The 17,511-nt window shown below is 41.3% G+C and overlaps 1 protein-coding gene across 1 annotated transcript in view; it reads right to left on the reverse strand.

Annotated features, from left to right (window-relative positions):
• The window catches only part of LOC124544896 (mediator of RNA polymerase II transcription subunit 31-A), a 34,196-nt gene extending 18,224 nt beyond the window's left edge, over positions 1 to 15,972 (reverse strand). Inside the window, exons 1-2 of the mRNA XM_047123627.1 lie at positions 15,770 to 15,972; positions 15,400 to 15,492 (exon numbers count right to left, since the gene is read on the reverse strand). Coding sequence (XP_046979583.1) covers positions 15,400 to 15,492; positions 15,770 to 15,800 — 124 coding nt within the window. The 5' untranslated portion in view covers positions 15,801 to 15,972. The remainder of the gene's footprint in view (positions 1 to 15,399; positions 15,493 to 15,769) is intronic.
• Between the last annotated feature and the right edge of the window lie 1,539 nt (positions 15,973 to 17,511).

The raw sequence follows: 17,511 nt of genomic DNA on the forward strand, positions 1-17,511 counted from the left end.
AAAGAGACAAGATTGAGATGGTTGAAGACATCCGCCAAGAGTGAGCCTCTTTGACAGGATGCAGGAGAGCCCCAAATAGGATGATGGGCATTGAAGTTGCCAAACAATAAAAACGGCAGGGGAAGCTGAACAATCAGGTGCATCATGTCAGCCCGACTAACAGCGGATGATGATGGAGTGTAGATAGTACAAACTGAAAAAGTAAAAGCAGAAAGAGTAATACAGACAGCTATTGCTTGGAGTGCGGTGGTCAATGGGATGGGATGGTAATAGACATCGTCCCGAACGAGCAACATGACCCCACCATGAGCTGGGATACCGTCCACAGGGGTGAGGTCATACCGCTCCGAGGTATAGTGGGTAAAGGCAATACGGTCAGTCGGGCGCAACTTGGTTTCCTGGAGACCAAGGACGAGCGGACAATCCAGGCGGAGGAGCAGTTGTAATTCCTCCCGATTAGATCGAATACCTCTTATGTTCCAATGTAACAAGGTCATCGCTAGTCAAAAAAGAGGGGGAACGAGACAGGGGAAGAGCTGGTCACCTCGACGGCCGCGGAGGGCCAGATTTCGAGGGAACAACGCTACAACCGGCGGGAGGCGGATCCTGTTCCATCAAGTCGTCGCCAGCTGCGGCCACTGTCCCTGGTTGTGTAGGAGGGTCAGCATCATTTGCCGACGAGAGGCCAGCTGAGCGCCTGGCAGCAGAGCGTCCCGGCGAAACTGAGGACGGCCGGGAGCAGCGACTCACGGATGGAGCGTCAGACGAAACGCGCCGGGGTGGAGAGGGGGGATAGAGACTACTTCTTGGAAGCCTTCTTTGAAGTCCGAGGAGGCACAGGGATGGTGGGCTGGACCCGAAGAAGGTCCTCACGCGCGGGGTCCGTTTTGGAACGCCGCACCTCGGAAGCTGGGGTCCGGAACGTTTCCCTGATGGACGCCTGAGAAGAGGATTGCTTCTCAGGTGGCGGGGGGTGGGGGGTGGGGGGGGGGCAGAGGAAGGGTGGCCCCTGTGGCAGAGGGGGCGGGGGCCATGGGGGAGGAGGATTTGGAAGGGAGGGATTTGGGAGGCGGAGGCAGAGACCCCGGATGGGGGGAGGAGGCGGAGGGGGGACAGGATAGGGGTGAGGATACCTCGGAAGGAGTGGACACAACTGAGGCAAACGAAGTGGCAATGGCACGGGATGGAGGCGGTCATACTTCTTCCTGGCCTCAGAATAAGAGAGACGATCCAAAGTTTTGAGTTCTTGTATCTTTTTCTGATATGCGGGGCAGTCTGAGGATCTAGGCGAGTGGATGCCAGGACAATTAACGCACCGAGGTGGTGGGGTGCATGTATATTCCTCACGAAGAGGACGTCCACAATCGCCACAAAGGGGCTCAGCCTCACACCGCGACGACATGTGCCCAAAGCGGAAACACCGAAAACAGCGCATAGGAGGCGGGACGTAAGGTCGCACGTTGCACCAGTAGCACATCACCTTTAACTTCTCTGGGAGAACGTCCCCCTCGAAGGCGAGGGGCCGCGCTGGACTCGCCGGACGAAATGCACGCCTCGGCACCCCAGGTTGGCCCTGAGCTCCTCATCAGATTGCAGCAGGAGGTCCCAATGAAAACTAACCCCTGTGTCCTATTTAGTGCCAGATGCGGGACAATGGACACTGGGATGTCCCTTAGGCGGTCGCACACCTGGAGCGCCGCCGACTGTGTGGCGGAGGTGGTCTTTATAAGAACGGACCCCGAACGATCCTTACTGAGAGCCTCGATTTCCCCGAAGATGTCCTCAATGTGCTGAACAAAGAACATGGGCTTGGAGGTGGCGAACGTCCCCCCATCGGTTCGAGAACAGACCAAATAGCGGGGGAAGTACTTCGCCCCAAGCCGGCAGGCCTGTCCCTCCTCCCAGGGAGTGGCCAAGGGGGAAAGGGCAGGAAAACCAGAACCAGAGACAGTACCTTTCCTTTTGAAAGACTCGGCCGCACAGCGACCTGATACATGTTGACGTTTCATCTGCGAAACGTCCGCCCCGATACCACCCACTCCGACCAGGGGCTCTCCCCACGGGCGTCACCCAGCCTCAGCAAGGGCCACCTGGCAGGATGACCGTTGCTGGGAGTCCCGATGCCCCAAGGAGACGGGCATCTACTCCTTGGCCGACGTGGGCAGGGTGCAGCTCAGGTATCGGCAGTACGATCCCTGTGTTGTCAGGGGGCTACAACCTAGAGGGTACATGACGACCCCACCACAACGGGCTGGCTACCGTGCTGGATTTCGGGTGCCATGGAAAGTCCATCATGATCGTAGGTGCAGATGGGGACACAGTAAGGGCGTAACTTGTACAACCCATCAGGCGTTTAGGCCCAATTTGAGGAATAGTGGGTATGGTTACAACGCCGGTACAATGCTGAGTGCCAAGGTCTTAGTGCACTGAGGACCAGTGGTACACTACGTAAGGCGTCCTTCCCCGAAAGGCTCGTACTTCTGTAGAATTTTGAAAAATGGAGGTCAAACCTCAAGGGGGACCATCACATGGAAGGCCGAAACGGTTGAAACTCCTTTTAGTCGCCTCTTACGACAGGCAGGAATACCTCGGGCCTATTCTTACCCCGGACCCGCAGCGGGGGGGGGGGATCTTAACACTGAAATTTTCAGAGTTGTCTTTTGTGCCCACCACCTCTGGATCCTCAGTCCAACAAGTGGTGAATGCACACTCCCACAGTTCATTGAGTAAGACCTGACTTAAAATATGCATTAGGCAGGATTACACCTAAACCATATAATGAGATGTGGCCAAGACTTCACAAAGATGGGGAGCCATTAAAAAATCTCAATACATGCACTTCTTTCTTTCTTCCGAACTATTTCCACCAGACACTCTCACCTCTCGTTGCCTGCGTTTGAAGGAAGGCAATAAAATTTTCTGTGTGTGCGTCTAACTGGAAGTAGTTCATGTTGAGTAATACCCACAGCAGCATCAGAAGTGTTAGCCAATGAGGACAGAAATGACAGTCTCTTTGCCTCATGCCCCAGCCGCCTACCACCACATTCCTCACTCGCTCTCTGCCCACCTGCTCTGCACTGTTCCTGTCACAGGCTTCAGTTCAATCTTAACTAAACCAAAATCTGCTCTGCAATGACCAAAGACTGCTTGTTAGTGTTCTAGTAACATTATTTTATGCCTACCACCGAAGATCTATTATAAATCTTATTTTTACACAATGCAATCAGATAGATAGCTATAGGGATGTACAACAGTAATTTACAATGTGCTTATCACGTCCTAATAGCCTAATTCAAAACAAATGGATTCAAATAGGCCACAAACAGCCCTAAAAGCACAAGACACATCTCTGACCTTATTGTGATACCAAACAAGGCAATACTTACATGAATGTAAACCACATCAAATATTCATCACAGATCTGTGCGGATTACATCGCATCACAAACCCACAAAACCATGGCACAATAAAAAAAACCAGGGTAGCACATTCAGGCTGCAGTGACAGGCATGCAAACCATCCCACATTAACAAAAACAAACCTCAGTCAGCTAGCTCGGCCTGGCTGCTACTCTGGACTGATTGGGGGAGCAGGTTCAGGAACGCCAAAACTCTGGTGGATTGTGGTCACACAGCACCCGTCTAAGGAGGAAGGGTACACCCACTTTTGCACCAAGCCAAGCAGAAGGCAAGCAAATGTCTCTGCCCAAAATCAAATCATATACTATCCCCTTTCAAGAGCTTTAGGCTAAATGCAACAGTCTCCCAAGTTTCCCCGAGTTTTCACCCCTGTTTTCCAAGTTGTTGGACATCCTGACAATGATAGAATGAATGAGCATCAATATTAAGGGCTTATGAAGCACTTTGGAGTGTTTTATATCCAAAATACATTGAAATCCCCAAGACAAAGACAGTTATTTGTTTACCTAAATAAAATATATTGTTGGTGGGCATGAATAGTACTGCCGATTCTCTTACAGCTAACACTGTGAACCTAAATCAAGTATATTCTTTTTTTAATTTTGAAAGTTTATGTAAGGCCAAAGGAAGATAACACCCACCACGGCAGGTTTATATGTGTACTAACTCTGCAGGTGAAGAGATTGAAAGAATGTATGAGGAGACAAAGGAAATTATTCAGATAGTTAACATAGAGGAAAATTTAATTGCGATGACAGATTGGAATTACTAGGAAAAGGAAGAGAAGGAAAAATAATAGGAGAATATTTGACTGGATGAAAAGAATCGAACAGGAACCTACCTGATAAAATTTTGCACATATTGTAACTTAATCATTGCTAACTCTTGGTTTAAGAATCATAAGAAGATTGAACAATGGAGACTATAGGGTGAAATATCAACAATATTATGAAAAGGATAGACAGTTACCCACTATAAAGGTGACCCTTTACCTTTAGTTGCAGACAAAAAAAAAAAAAAAAAAAAAAAAAAAAAAAAAAAAAAAAAAAACACACACACACACACACACACACACACACACACACACACACACACGCGCGCGCCCGCACGCACGCAAGTACACCTCATGCACACATGACTTAACACCAGCAGCTCCAACCGGACTCCATAATTACAGTCAGAGCTGGCAGTGGCAGCGGTTGTGTGCACATGAGGTGTGCATTTTCTTTGCTGAAGAAGGCTTTGACCAAAAGCCATAATTTGTAACAGTCTTTTCATTGTGCCTATCTGAAACTCAACATATAAGGAGAATGTATAGCCTATATAGAAGAGAACTGGTCACAATGGAAGATTTCAGAGTGACTATATAGTGGTAAGACAGATTTCAAAACCAGATTTTAAACTGCAACACTTTATTGCTTATGAACTGCAGGTTGAAACAGAAGAAATTGCAAACAAGTAGAGAATTAAGGAAATGAGGCTTGGATGAAGTGGAAGAATTAGAGTTTATTGGGAGCTTCAGTACAAGCATTAGGCAATGTTTGATTGAAGCAGGGAAATGGAAAACTGAAGAAGATGAATGGGTAGTCATGAGTGATAAATTAGTAAAGGCAGCAGAAAACTAAGTACACAAGACCTAGTATAAATCCATCAATACCCAAGGGGTACGAATTGAACTGACAGGAGAAACTATAAAAAAATGTGGCAAAAAGAAGTAGGTGAACAGGAATGTCTAAAAAAAAATGACTTCGGCAGAAAGTCCAGAATGACCAGAAGACAAATGCATATATAACTTCGGGAAAAGAGAGATATTACTGATATGAAGATCAAAGAGCCCTTTGGGAAGAGAGATGCAACTGCATCAATATCAATAGATCATATGGCAAACAGGTACTAAGCAAATAAAAGTGGAAAGGTGGAGGAAACATACAGAGCGGCTGTACAAGATAAATGAAGTTGCACAAAATATTAAATTATAAAACAGAAAGTGGAAGTAGATGAGGGTAACATGGGCGATACAATACTGCAAGGAGAATTTCACAGCACACTGTAAGATCCAAGTTGTAACAATACCCCTGACATAGATGACATTCCCTCAGAATTATTAGGATCCTTAGCAGAGCCAGCCGTGATAGAAGTATTCCACCTGATGTGCAAGACATGAGATAGGAGAAATGCACTCATATTTCAGGAAGAAGAAAATGATTATAATTTCGAAGACAGCAGGTACTGACAGATGTGAATATTATCAAACTATCAGCTTAAAAATTCATGGCTGCAAAATACTGACAAATCATTTACAGAAGAATGGAAAAATCTAGTAGCAGCAGACCTCACATAACACACAACAAAATACTGAATATGACTTATCTTCTATAATAAGTTAAAGAAATACAAATATATGTTTACAGCATTTCTAGACTCAAAGGAAACTGGAATACACTGACATTCTGAAGGTAACAGGGATAAAATACAGGAAGTGAAAGATTGTATACAGCTTGTATCCCTGTCACACTGGAGTTGCAAGGGTTGCACAACATTCAATGAAAACAATATGGGAGATGCGACTAACACAGGGTGGTAGCCTGCCCTCTATGTCATTCAGTCTGTACTGGAGAAGGAATTAAAATTCAAAGGGAGGAAATAAAAACTTTGTTGTTTGCAAATGACACTTTAATTCTGTCATCAGTAAAGGAGTTGGATGACCAGTGAAATGGCTGGATAAAGCTTGTTTTGAAAATATATTATAGGATGAGCATTGCAAAGTAAATCAAGTGGTAACAGAATGTAGTCAAAATAAATCAGGCAATGCCGAGGGAATTCGATTAGGAAGTATGATACTACAAGTAGCAGATGGGTTTTGCTATTTAAACAGAAAAATAACTTGTGCTGCCAGAAGTAGAGAGGACATAAAATACAGACTGTCTATACCACGGAAAGGTTTTCTTAAAAGGGGGAATTTGTTAACATCGAATATAAATGTAAGCCTAAAGAGAGGTTTTATTGACAATGACAAGCATGTCACAGTCGATGGCACCTCTAACACCACAGCTTTCCAAACTTTTTCTAATGGTGGCATCCTTCTAATACGTACAATTTCAGAAGATACACTTTCACTAACATTAAAAAAAAGAGATTATATTATATCAAATGATACTTTACAGAAACATTAATTTTCAGGCTGCATTTCTAAGTACAGTATAATTATACATTGAACACCTTTTCAGTACTATTATGAATTCAGTGAACCACATGGGCTTGATGAGCATTACATATCTCTTATGCTAGCTTGGGGGTGGAACACATGCATTTCCTCATACAACTTTCTTAACTCCCACATTTCACTATTTTTGTATTAGTCATAATAGAAAACAGTCTTTCACATGATTATGTTATAGACAAAACATTTGTCTTCTTTGTATTTCATGTTGGCGGGTTTGAGACACACTATTTGATGGTTGTTTTGTATCTACTGAAGTTTCAGGCATATTGCCTGACTGTTGCTCCACATCTTATGTTTCATAAACTGTCTAATGTCTTTTTCTAATACTAAATTATACAATTCGATGACATTTGCTGGCTGGCATGTCTTTGCCTTTCAGTAGGATGTGGTGGTCAAATGGTTCAAATGGCTCTGAGCACTATGGGACTTGACATCTGTGGTCATCAGTCCCCTAGAACTTAGAACTACTTAAACCTAACTAACCTAATGACATCACACACATCCATGCCCGAGGCAGGATTCGAACCTGCGACCGTAGCAGTCGCGCTGTTCCGGACTGCGCGCCTAGAACCGCTAGACCACCGCGGCCGGCGATGAAGTGGTCAATGAGTTTGTAAACTCTTTATATTCTAGTAATTATCCCTGCACAATTCTATGAGTGAATTACGTTTCCTACTTGACCATCTATATACTCGCAGAATCAATGCACAAAGTAGTACAGCACTATTACTATTCCATGAGTGCGTAATTACTCTTTGTAATATTCTCTCTGGTGTGTTGAGAGGACTTCTAGGATCTTCTCCATACCGAATAGCCGGACTGATTAATTGTAATTTTGCTATCAAGATTGCTGGAAGAAAGAGATTGAAAATATATTGTATGCTACTCAAGAAAGTATGTACTAAGAATTTACATCAAAGGTGTGTAAGGAATTTCATTATATATGTATTCTCTAATTGGAAATTTGCACGGAGGTGTCGTTTCGTTGGTAACCAGAAGGGAACTTTCTATGAATTGAAACGAACCTGCAATTATTAGATCCAAGAGCTCCATTATTTCATCAGATAATTAAACTATCAAAGCAAACTTTCCGCTCAATCTGAGGTTTCCCGGCTGACTACGCAACACAAGAAAACCAAGACATTTAATTTACACAGGATTGCAGATCGCTTCGAATCATCGAGACTGCGGACAATGAGAGACATTGTCCACTTCTGATTTAAGAAGTAAAGCTTAATTATAACTTTCTTGAGTGACTGTGATATGGCTGGTTATGAATGAGATCATTAATAAAATACTAATAACTAACTTTCCTCCTCACCAGCAACCAGTATAAACACAATATTAATTAAAATTATAAGTTGTCTCTCGTGCATCACTGGAAGGATGGTGGTGGCAGTGGTACAGTCATTACATGGGGGACTGTGGAGTGATAAAGTGTGGACTGTACATGGGGCAGGACATAAGGAAACAGTATAAAAAGTGGGGCTAAGGCAGTGTGTGTTCTGTGACTGACGTGAAATTTGCAATGATTACTGTGGTTAAGTCTGCGGAGATTTTGAGCTGCTGCCTGCAGAGAAGAGCAAGGTCTGTATAGCATGATCATGACAGTATGCTGCTTTTGATGGAATGTGGTAGATGGGAGTAGCTTCCTGTCCTGTAGCACAGATGGGCTGAGTCAAGGGATAGTTGCGTAGTATGCCTTCTTGGTAATTCCACATGGAAGAGAATTTGCTGCTCTGAACTGAGATTATTCGTTGCTTATTGTCACTGTTTTGCCACAAACTCATGGCCAGTATTCTTGGTCTTTGCCTTGTGGCCCCCTAAGCATTATAGAACTCGCATAACAGAACAGATGTCATTGGTGATTGTGGTACAAGTATGACGTCTACAGTATAGTGATGTGGGGACTGGGTTATAGTGTGTATCTCGTATCAACTCATTTTCACCTACCTGTGGAGTGCTAACTCTCTCATCAGATCTCTTGTGAATTTTCTGTATGCTGACAGGCAGCAGGAGCTGCACCTTTAGTGTGTCTGTTTTAGATTAATCTTCGGCTTATCTCCGTGGACAGAGTTTAGAGAGGCCCAAACAGTTAATGGTGGTTACATGAGTGGAAATGTACCACACTAGTGATGAAAGACTCAACTACATGGGCAATTTTCTCGACATTCTTAAGTTATGTAAATGTTTATTTTGAATCTTTAAGTCCTAAATTAATGTGCTTTTAAATTGCAGTTTTCAATTTAGAGATGCTATTACTGGTAGAAGCTGACCTCGGGGAAGATCAGTTTGGATTCTGTAAAGATGTTGGAACACGTGAGGCAATACTGACCCCACGACTTATCTTAGAACATAGGCTATGGAAAGGCAAACCTACATTCCTAGCATTTGTAGACTTAGAGAAAGCTTTTGACAATGTTGACTGGAATACTCTCTTTCAAATTCTGAAAGTGGCAGGGGTCAATTACAGGGAGCAAAATATTATTCACAATTTGTACAGAAACCAGATAGCAGTTATAAGAGTTGAAGGGCATGAAATGGAAGCAGTGGTTGGGGAAGGAGTGAGACAGGGTTGTAGCCTATCCCCAATGTTATTCGATCTGCATATTGAGCAAGCAGTAAAGGAAACAAAAGAAAAATTTGGAGTAGGAATTAAAATCCATGGAGAAGAAATAAAAACTTTGAGGTTTGCTGATGACACTAATTTTGTCAGAAACAGCGAAGGACCTGGAAAAGCAGTTGAACGCAATGGACAGTGTCTTGAAAGGAGGATGTAAGATGAACATCGACAAAATCAAAATGAGGATAATGGAATTTAGTCAAATTAAATCAGGCGATGCTGAGGGAATTAGATTAGGAAATGAGTCACTTAAAGTAGTAAAGGAGTTTTGCTATCTGGGGAGCAAAATAACTGATGATGTTCAAAGTAGAGAGGATATAAAATGTAGACTGGCAATGGCAAGCAGAGAATTTCTGAAGAAGAGAACTTTCTTGACATGGAGTATAGATTAAAGTGCCAGGAAGTCTTCTCTGAAAGTACTTGCATGAAATGTAGCCATGTATGGAAGTGAAACATGGACAATAAATAGTTTACACAAGAAGAAAATAGAAGCCTTCAAAATGTGGTGCTACAGAAGAATGCTGAAGATCAGATGGGTAGATCATGTAACTAATGAGGTACTGAATCCTCCCACTGCCACCTACCTAGTCCTGTCACAGGCAGTCCTATTCCATCAAAAACAGGACCACATGTAAAAGTAGTCATGGACCTACCGACTTAACTGCAATCACGGTGCTGCTTTAGTTGTAGCCAAGACCACTAACAAGCTGTGTGTCTATATGAATGAATGACAACTGCCAAACAGTGGGCAAGAGAAAGGTAGACCACACAATAACTGTTCATGCCACCAAGTACTACGTGCAGGACTCACAAGTGTGTTGGATTTCAATGATAGTTCCACAGCCTGTGCAATCTGGATTCTTCCCACTGACACCAGCTTTTCTGAACTGTGCAGATGGGAACTATACCTGCAGTATTTCTTCCATTTCCGTGAACCCCTGGACTCTGCCTTCCCCAGTCTGTGTTCTCCACCTTCTTCCATTTCTTTCCTGCCCCCACTTTAGCCCTACACACATCTGTCTCAACTACATTCTCCTTTCACATTCTTTACTTCTCTCCTCTCCCCTTTCGTCCTCCAACCCCCCCCCCCCCCCCCCACATATACGCTCCTTAGCACAACCTACAGATGCTGGACCTAACACTCACTACGCTGTCCCCACCACATCCCTGCATGTTCCCACAGGCAGCATTATCATATTCCCCACCCTTATACTGCTGTCCCTCCATCCCTTCTATAGACTCGCTACCCACACCGGCAAAGATCACTGCTGTTTACCTCAAAGTCTGGCCTTAGTCTTGTGTGAAGATGACAACTGTCATGTATGCATGAGAGCTAAGCATGTGTGAATGTATGTTTCAGTTTGTCTGCCTCTGATTAAGGACTTATGCAATAGGTAGTAACTTCTAGCATCTAGGTGATGAGTAGCAATCTTATCCTTTTCGTGATTATGATAATTCACTTTCACAGGACATTTAGGCATTAATTACAGTCAGGTGCCATAACAATGCTCAGTGCAGTTAAACTTTACTATGAGCCATCTGCGTGCTGCTCTTGTTTGTGGTACAGCACAAATTTTGCATTGCCTGTGCTTTTATCATTGGTGGCAGCCAGATTGAGACAAGCTTCTGTAGAGCAAATTAGTTAGCCAGAAAATGAGAAAATATGAATGACTCAAGTTTTTTTACACAAACATTTTTAGCCAGATGTCTACATTTATGACACAAATAAAGATCAGAATACGACATTTCACTTGGGGTGACAGACGCTCAAGAACTGTTCGTACTGTGGAGATGGTCTGTTCTTTAATTTTCACTGTTGCAGGATTCTGATTTATCTATTACTGACTTATTTAGCAACTTGTATGGTGAAATATTACTAATGAATTTTTTTTCTTAAATGTGGAATGTTGTGTTGGTGACAGACAGCAACTGATTATTCACGTTTCATGGATGGCCCTGTATTAGTTTTTTAGTTATGCTGCATTTGGCATTTTCATTACAGAAGCAAATAGGCAGTTTGGCATTTTTTATGTTGCATCAGGTAATATGGGGCCTATCTAAATTACAGAATTATTTGTGTGAAAGTCTGACTGCAAATAATCTGTATACAATGGCGAATTTTTGTTCCGATGAGTGACGAATTACACACTCTGTGTAGATGGCCTGTCCTCTCAATTCTACTGTAACATTATATGACCATTTCTATTATTGGTATATACAGCACTTTCTATGGTGAAATATTAGTAATTCATTGCAGAATGTTTAGTTGGTGAAGGACTGGTATGAATAATACACATTTTATGGGCAGTCCATTATTAATTTTCTACTTCTGCTGTATTTTAGTGTTTCTGTTATTGATGTATTTAGGCAATTTGGCATTCTTTATGTTGATGTTATCATGATCTCTACGTAAATTACGGATATTTTTGTTTTGTGACATTCTGATCAGAATTGCATACAGTAGTGGATTTTGGTTGCAATGATAGATTAATTACAAGCACTGCACAGATGAACTGTTCTTTAGTTTTTTTCTGTTACAGCATGTTACCATTTTTATTATGACCAGTGGCCTAGCCATGTCTAGATTAGGTGGGAATGTGAATGATTGCGAGTTGGCAAAGCCAACTAATGTGGAAGCAGAACTGGATATGGTGACTGACTAACCTGCAGCAAAGCCTGAGGTCTTTGTTAGGTTGGAATGTAAGAGTTTGGTTGTGAATTGTCGAAGCCAACAAATCAGGAAACTGGTTATGTTGTTGGACTGACATGTAGTGTAGCCCAAGACCTACGTGAGAGTGATGTGTCTGAACCAGTAACCGTATGGGGAGTGAGAAACAGAAACTAATGTCAAGTTCCATTAACATGTTTTGTTTTGTTGCAGAGATGCTTTAGATCGCACCACATCGAACAAGGGTGGGTTTGCACAATGGAGGCTATTTTGCCCTAACCTAAGGAAAAAATTACTGAAGCATTGTCTTAACTTTCTGACAAAGCTTATTTGTCTCTAATCACCTTAGGGGAGCCCCACACAACTGCATGCTTGGCAAGCACTCTTGCGTAAACATGCTTGAGAGTAAGAAATTTGTACTAGCATCAGTACAGTACAACCAGCTTGAATTTCAATAGTCAATGCTTGTGCCAGTGTTCAAGCATGTATACGCTTTAGCTTGTCTACCAACAAAGGGAGGCATGTGTAAGCCTTTGTCAGTGATCTGGTTTGATTTAATTTTTATTTGGTCCTGTTAAATTATGTTTTGCACAAAGGCTGTACTGCAATGCAGTTCAAATCAAAGAATACAATATTACATAGAAGGAGAGTCAACACTACTGTGAGATAGTTTCCACAGTATATCTACCATGAATAGCTAATACGGGAATTACTTTTACATTTACTAGTCTTTTCTTCATATAATGTTTTTATCTTCCGATTTTTTTTTCTGTAACACAAGCAAAAAGGTTGCCAAAGCAAATGCATAATTGTCCAGGTCCAACATTTCCTAGTAAACAAACTAATGCTTGTACAACCATGCTTGAACTGTGTGTAGGCGTCAGGAATTTGTGCACGACTGCTGCTCAAGCACATAAAAAAATAGTTATTTACATGGAAAAGCGCTATCTACCAAAATAAGTTCATCACGATGTTATGTACTAATCCCTGCATGTCACACAAAGTAGTACGTATCTGGAAAGTTAGGTACAGGCAAAAATACATTGCTGTAAATGGGGATGATTTCAATGAACCTATGGAATTCATTAACACTGCTGAAGTGCCCTGCAGCCCATTATTCTGGCAACAATATATTACTATGTGGAACAATAGGTGCAATGAAACTGCTGCTTTTGGACTTAGGTTCTCGGTGCGAACTTGCATAAGTAAGTGTACTTGACAACAGGTAGGAGACAAAGAAATTGAAAAAGTGATGAAACTAATTAACTATAGCGTCACTTAGAACTATGGTAGACCTGCATTAGATGAACTACTTTTCCTTGACAGATTAAGAAATATTTACACAGGTAATGAGCTGAGTTATTGTAAGCAGACACCATTATAACCTAACTTATCACTAAAAAGTACACAAGGGAAGGTTTTGCTGCAGATGAATAATGTAAGATTTATGACTTCATTCATGGAAGTTAAAAACATGAAACTATGAAGAAAAATTTGGAGTAGGAATTAAAATCCAGGTACAAGAAATAAAAACATGGAGGTTTGCTGATGACACAGTAATTCTGTCAGAGACAGCGAAGGACTTGGAAGAGCAGTTGAGCGGAATGGACAGTGTATTGAGAGGAGGATATAAGATGGTCATTAACAAAATAAAAACTAGGATAATGGAATGTAGTTGAATTAAATCAGGTGATGTTGAGGGAATTAGATGAGGAAATGAGACAAAGTAGTAGACGAGTTTTGCTACTTGGGCAGCAAAATAACTGAGGATGGTCGAAGTCGAGAGGGTATAAAATGTAGACTGGCAATGGCGAGGAAAGCAGTTCTGAAGAAGAGAAATTTGTTCACACTGAATATAGATTTAATTGTCAGGAAGTCTTTTATGAAATCATTTGCTTGGAGTGTAGCCATGTAAGAAAGTGAAACAAGTACAATCAACAGTTTGGACTAGAAGAGAACAGAAGCTTTTGAAATGTGGTGCTACAGAAGAATGCTGAAGATTGGATAAATGGCTCACATAATTAATGAGGAGGTACTGAAAATAATCTGATAAAAGATTAATATGTGGTGCAACTTGACTAGAAGAAGGCTTTGGTTGGTAGGACACATTCTGAGGCATCAATGTATCCCCAATTTAGTACTGGAGGGAAGCATGAAAGGTAACCATCATTGAGGGAGACCAAAAGATGAATACACTAAGCAGATTCAGGAGGATGTAGGTTGTGGTAATTTCTCTGAGCTGATGAGTCTCGTACAGGATAGAGTAGCGTGGAGAGCTGCATCAAACCATTCTTTGGACTGAAGACCACCTACAACAACACAGACCAAATAAAATACGATCACGGAAAACAGCTGACCTTACACATAAAGAGTGTTGGTTTGTAAACAAAATAGCTGGAACTGATTATGTTTCACAAGCTGTTCGGCTCACTTTCCGTAAACCTAATAGCACTAACTATGAGCAACAGCTTCAAATAAAGTAAATTTAACAAATTTATTTACAACAAGCTTTTCATTCTGATGGTTCAACAGAAGACTGAATATACAATCTGTATGTATTAGTTGGTTCTTTGCATGCGTAGCTGAACTGTGCAAATGAACTTTCCCTATCATGAGTGGAGAAAAATATCTTGTTTTGCACTGAACTAGAAACTGTTAAAAGGTTGTCCAACAGTTACTAGGCTACTGGGTTAAAAATTGAATGAACAGATGGCAGAAGAGAATGAAGACAAACCATAATAATAAAATCGTGCTGTTTATTCTAGTTATCCTTTTTGTATTTTATACCTGTGATTTTGCTGTCTTTTATTCATACATAGTCTTTAGATGTATTAAATCAATAATATAAATATATAGCTGACTTAATAATCAATAGTTATTAGGTGAATGTTTGAAGAGACATCTAGCACATGACTTTTTAAAGCATTAGTCTTGGCAGGCGTACATTTCATCAAAAATATACTTGACCTTTTGTTTACTACTAGTAACTTTAGCAAATTTTCTAACTAGGTGAACATACTACATTCACTGATAGTGCTAATTTAAAAGAATAAAATAGTATTGAAGTGGGACTTTCACAGGAAAAATCTATAACCCAAAATTTGTTAGAATGTGCACCCTCTGTTTGTATATTTATACTGTATGCAGTGACTACACTCAAAGCATTAAATTCATTTATTAATCAGCAACATGATGGATAAATGTTATTTTCACACTTTGATTAGACTGATATCTGCAGACCATTAACTAAAAAAATTATGTTCGATAGTTAATTTACGAAATATTTTTTCAAACATTTGGTGACTTTAATGCTATAGCTGAAACTGATAAAACAATCTGCATTTTTATATATACCAGTATCGACATAGAAAGCATTTAACACATATCTATTGTAATAATTTCTTTCTATCAGTTTATGAAGTAGGAGAGAACCAAAATACACAGTAAAGAACCTCAATAAACTCACAGTTCAAATAATTAGGATTTGCGAGGCACTGAACAAATTCTAGTTCCACCTGAAATCTCAGGCGTTGTTGTTCCTCCGTTTCTGGACCGCCCACTGAAATTAGAAGGTAATTTCGTGAACATTTGCACTCCGTTAAAGAAACATGTTGACATACTTAGTGAGCTGACACGTATAATATTAGTTTGTTATACTAAAACTCATCTTCACTACAACGAGTTCAGTAATAAGTGATCAAACGTGGAGGGATACTGAATGAATATATGAATCTACAAACATATATTGTGATAACTTCTACTGTCATGATCATATGTTCCAAGTATTAACTAAGAAAACAAATCACATTTCTACGAAAAACATAAATCGAATTCACCTGGAAGTAGATCAACTCTTCGATTATTCATAATCAACAAGGAATATAAGAACTCCCTCGCGGGAACTCAACTACAATTTTATTACGACACACCACCCTCCGCCCCTAAACTCGGCCGCAACACAGACGGCCATATTAATCCTCGCAGCGCAAAACGCTACTGCGATGGTTATTGTGCCGCGCTTCATGTATTGCAAAGATGTGAGACACGCTCACTTATCCAAGGATTATCTTTATATTTCCAACGAACGAGAAACAAATGTGTTTCATCGACCGAACGACGTAAATACAAACAGCTGCTCACTTCGCTGTATACGCTCCTCACATGCGAGAGTATTGAAATCCTAATGGTAAATTGGCGAAGCATTCGCACCGAAGTGCCAGAGTTTGAAGCGCCCATAAAAAGCAGTTGACCTTACATAATACTAAGTACAGAAAGCTGGTTGAATCCTGAAATTGATGGCAATGAGACTTTTACGGAAAATATAACCGTATATCGAAAAACTAGGCAAATGGGAAATGGAGGTGGTGTATTTGTCGCATTATATGAATCTATCGAGATAGAAACTGAAGTTGCATGTGAGACAGATTGAGCAAGACTCGGTATTAGGAGTAGGCATAAGATGATAATTGGATCCTTATATCGCTCAGCAGACTCGTTTCGTGATGTAACCGATAACTTTAGAGAAAGCCTTAATTCACTTTTATGTGTCACAGAGTAACATCTCTGATTGTAAATGAGGATCGCTTCTCCGCCAGGCGGTAGGGGTCAATATTCTTCGTACGCTCGTAACGCTTACACCACGGTTTAACGGAAAAGTCGCGACACTTCGCCTCGATTTTGTTGCCTATTGCGCCAGCAGCACGCCAAGGGGCCAGTAAGTAAAACTGTTGAGTTCGGCGCAATCGTGGAAGCAAATCGTAGTTGTTTATTTTTGTTTGTACAACGGTTTTTGCAAGTGGGAGCGTACTTAGCGCAATGAATTGCAGTAACAACAAGAATAAGATATCACATCTGTCTTTTTTTTAGGTTTTCTGAGCACCCTGAGAGGTATATACCATCGTGTTACTTAACTGTATCGTCAGGATTCGGTTGCAAACTACATGCATATTGGTGATTAATGTTTCGTTTTAGGAGCATAAAATGGATAGTGAAAAGCAGGCGAGAATATTTTGTGAAATAAGACCCTGTTTACCTTTATAATAACGTTAAGTCTTGTTCGCTACGCGTCGAGCAAAACTAGTTCATGAATGTAGACATTAATAAACTCGTGCGGAATGCAGTAACCACACTGACATCCCAAATAAGCCACCTCAACTGACGATATGAAGAGGAAACTGCCACAAAGATTGGACAATCCGTCTAAAGCTGTAAAACACTCATACGGCACAGAAGCAGCGAGTTCAACTCTCCATATTTCAGCGAAACATTAATCTGAATCGTCACTACAGACCTGCTTTGACGACGATGTGGTAAAATTAAATGCAGTTAGTCGTGGTCAGAGAAAGCGTGTGGAGTATCAGAACGTGCAGATCGCTAGACTTTGTGCAAAACTATTACGGGACAAGGAAAGTGCCTATCATATTAAGTACAGACACAACAGAAACTGTGACAGAAGGATCAAGTGCAGAATGATAAACACATTTTGAAGACTACAGGATCCCGATATTAAAAAAAAAGATGCCCTTGATTTGTTGTTAAGCCAGATTAGCATGCCATCTGTAAGATGGAAAGACGAAAA

Source organism: Schistocerca americana, chromosome 8, assembly GCF_021461395.2.
Source record: "Schistocerca americana isolate TAMUIC-IGC-003095 chromosome 8, iqSchAmer2.1, whole genome shotgun sequence".
Classification (NCBI taxonomy): Eukaryota; Metazoa; Arthropoda; class Insecta; order Orthoptera; family Acrididae; genus Schistocerca; species Schistocerca americana.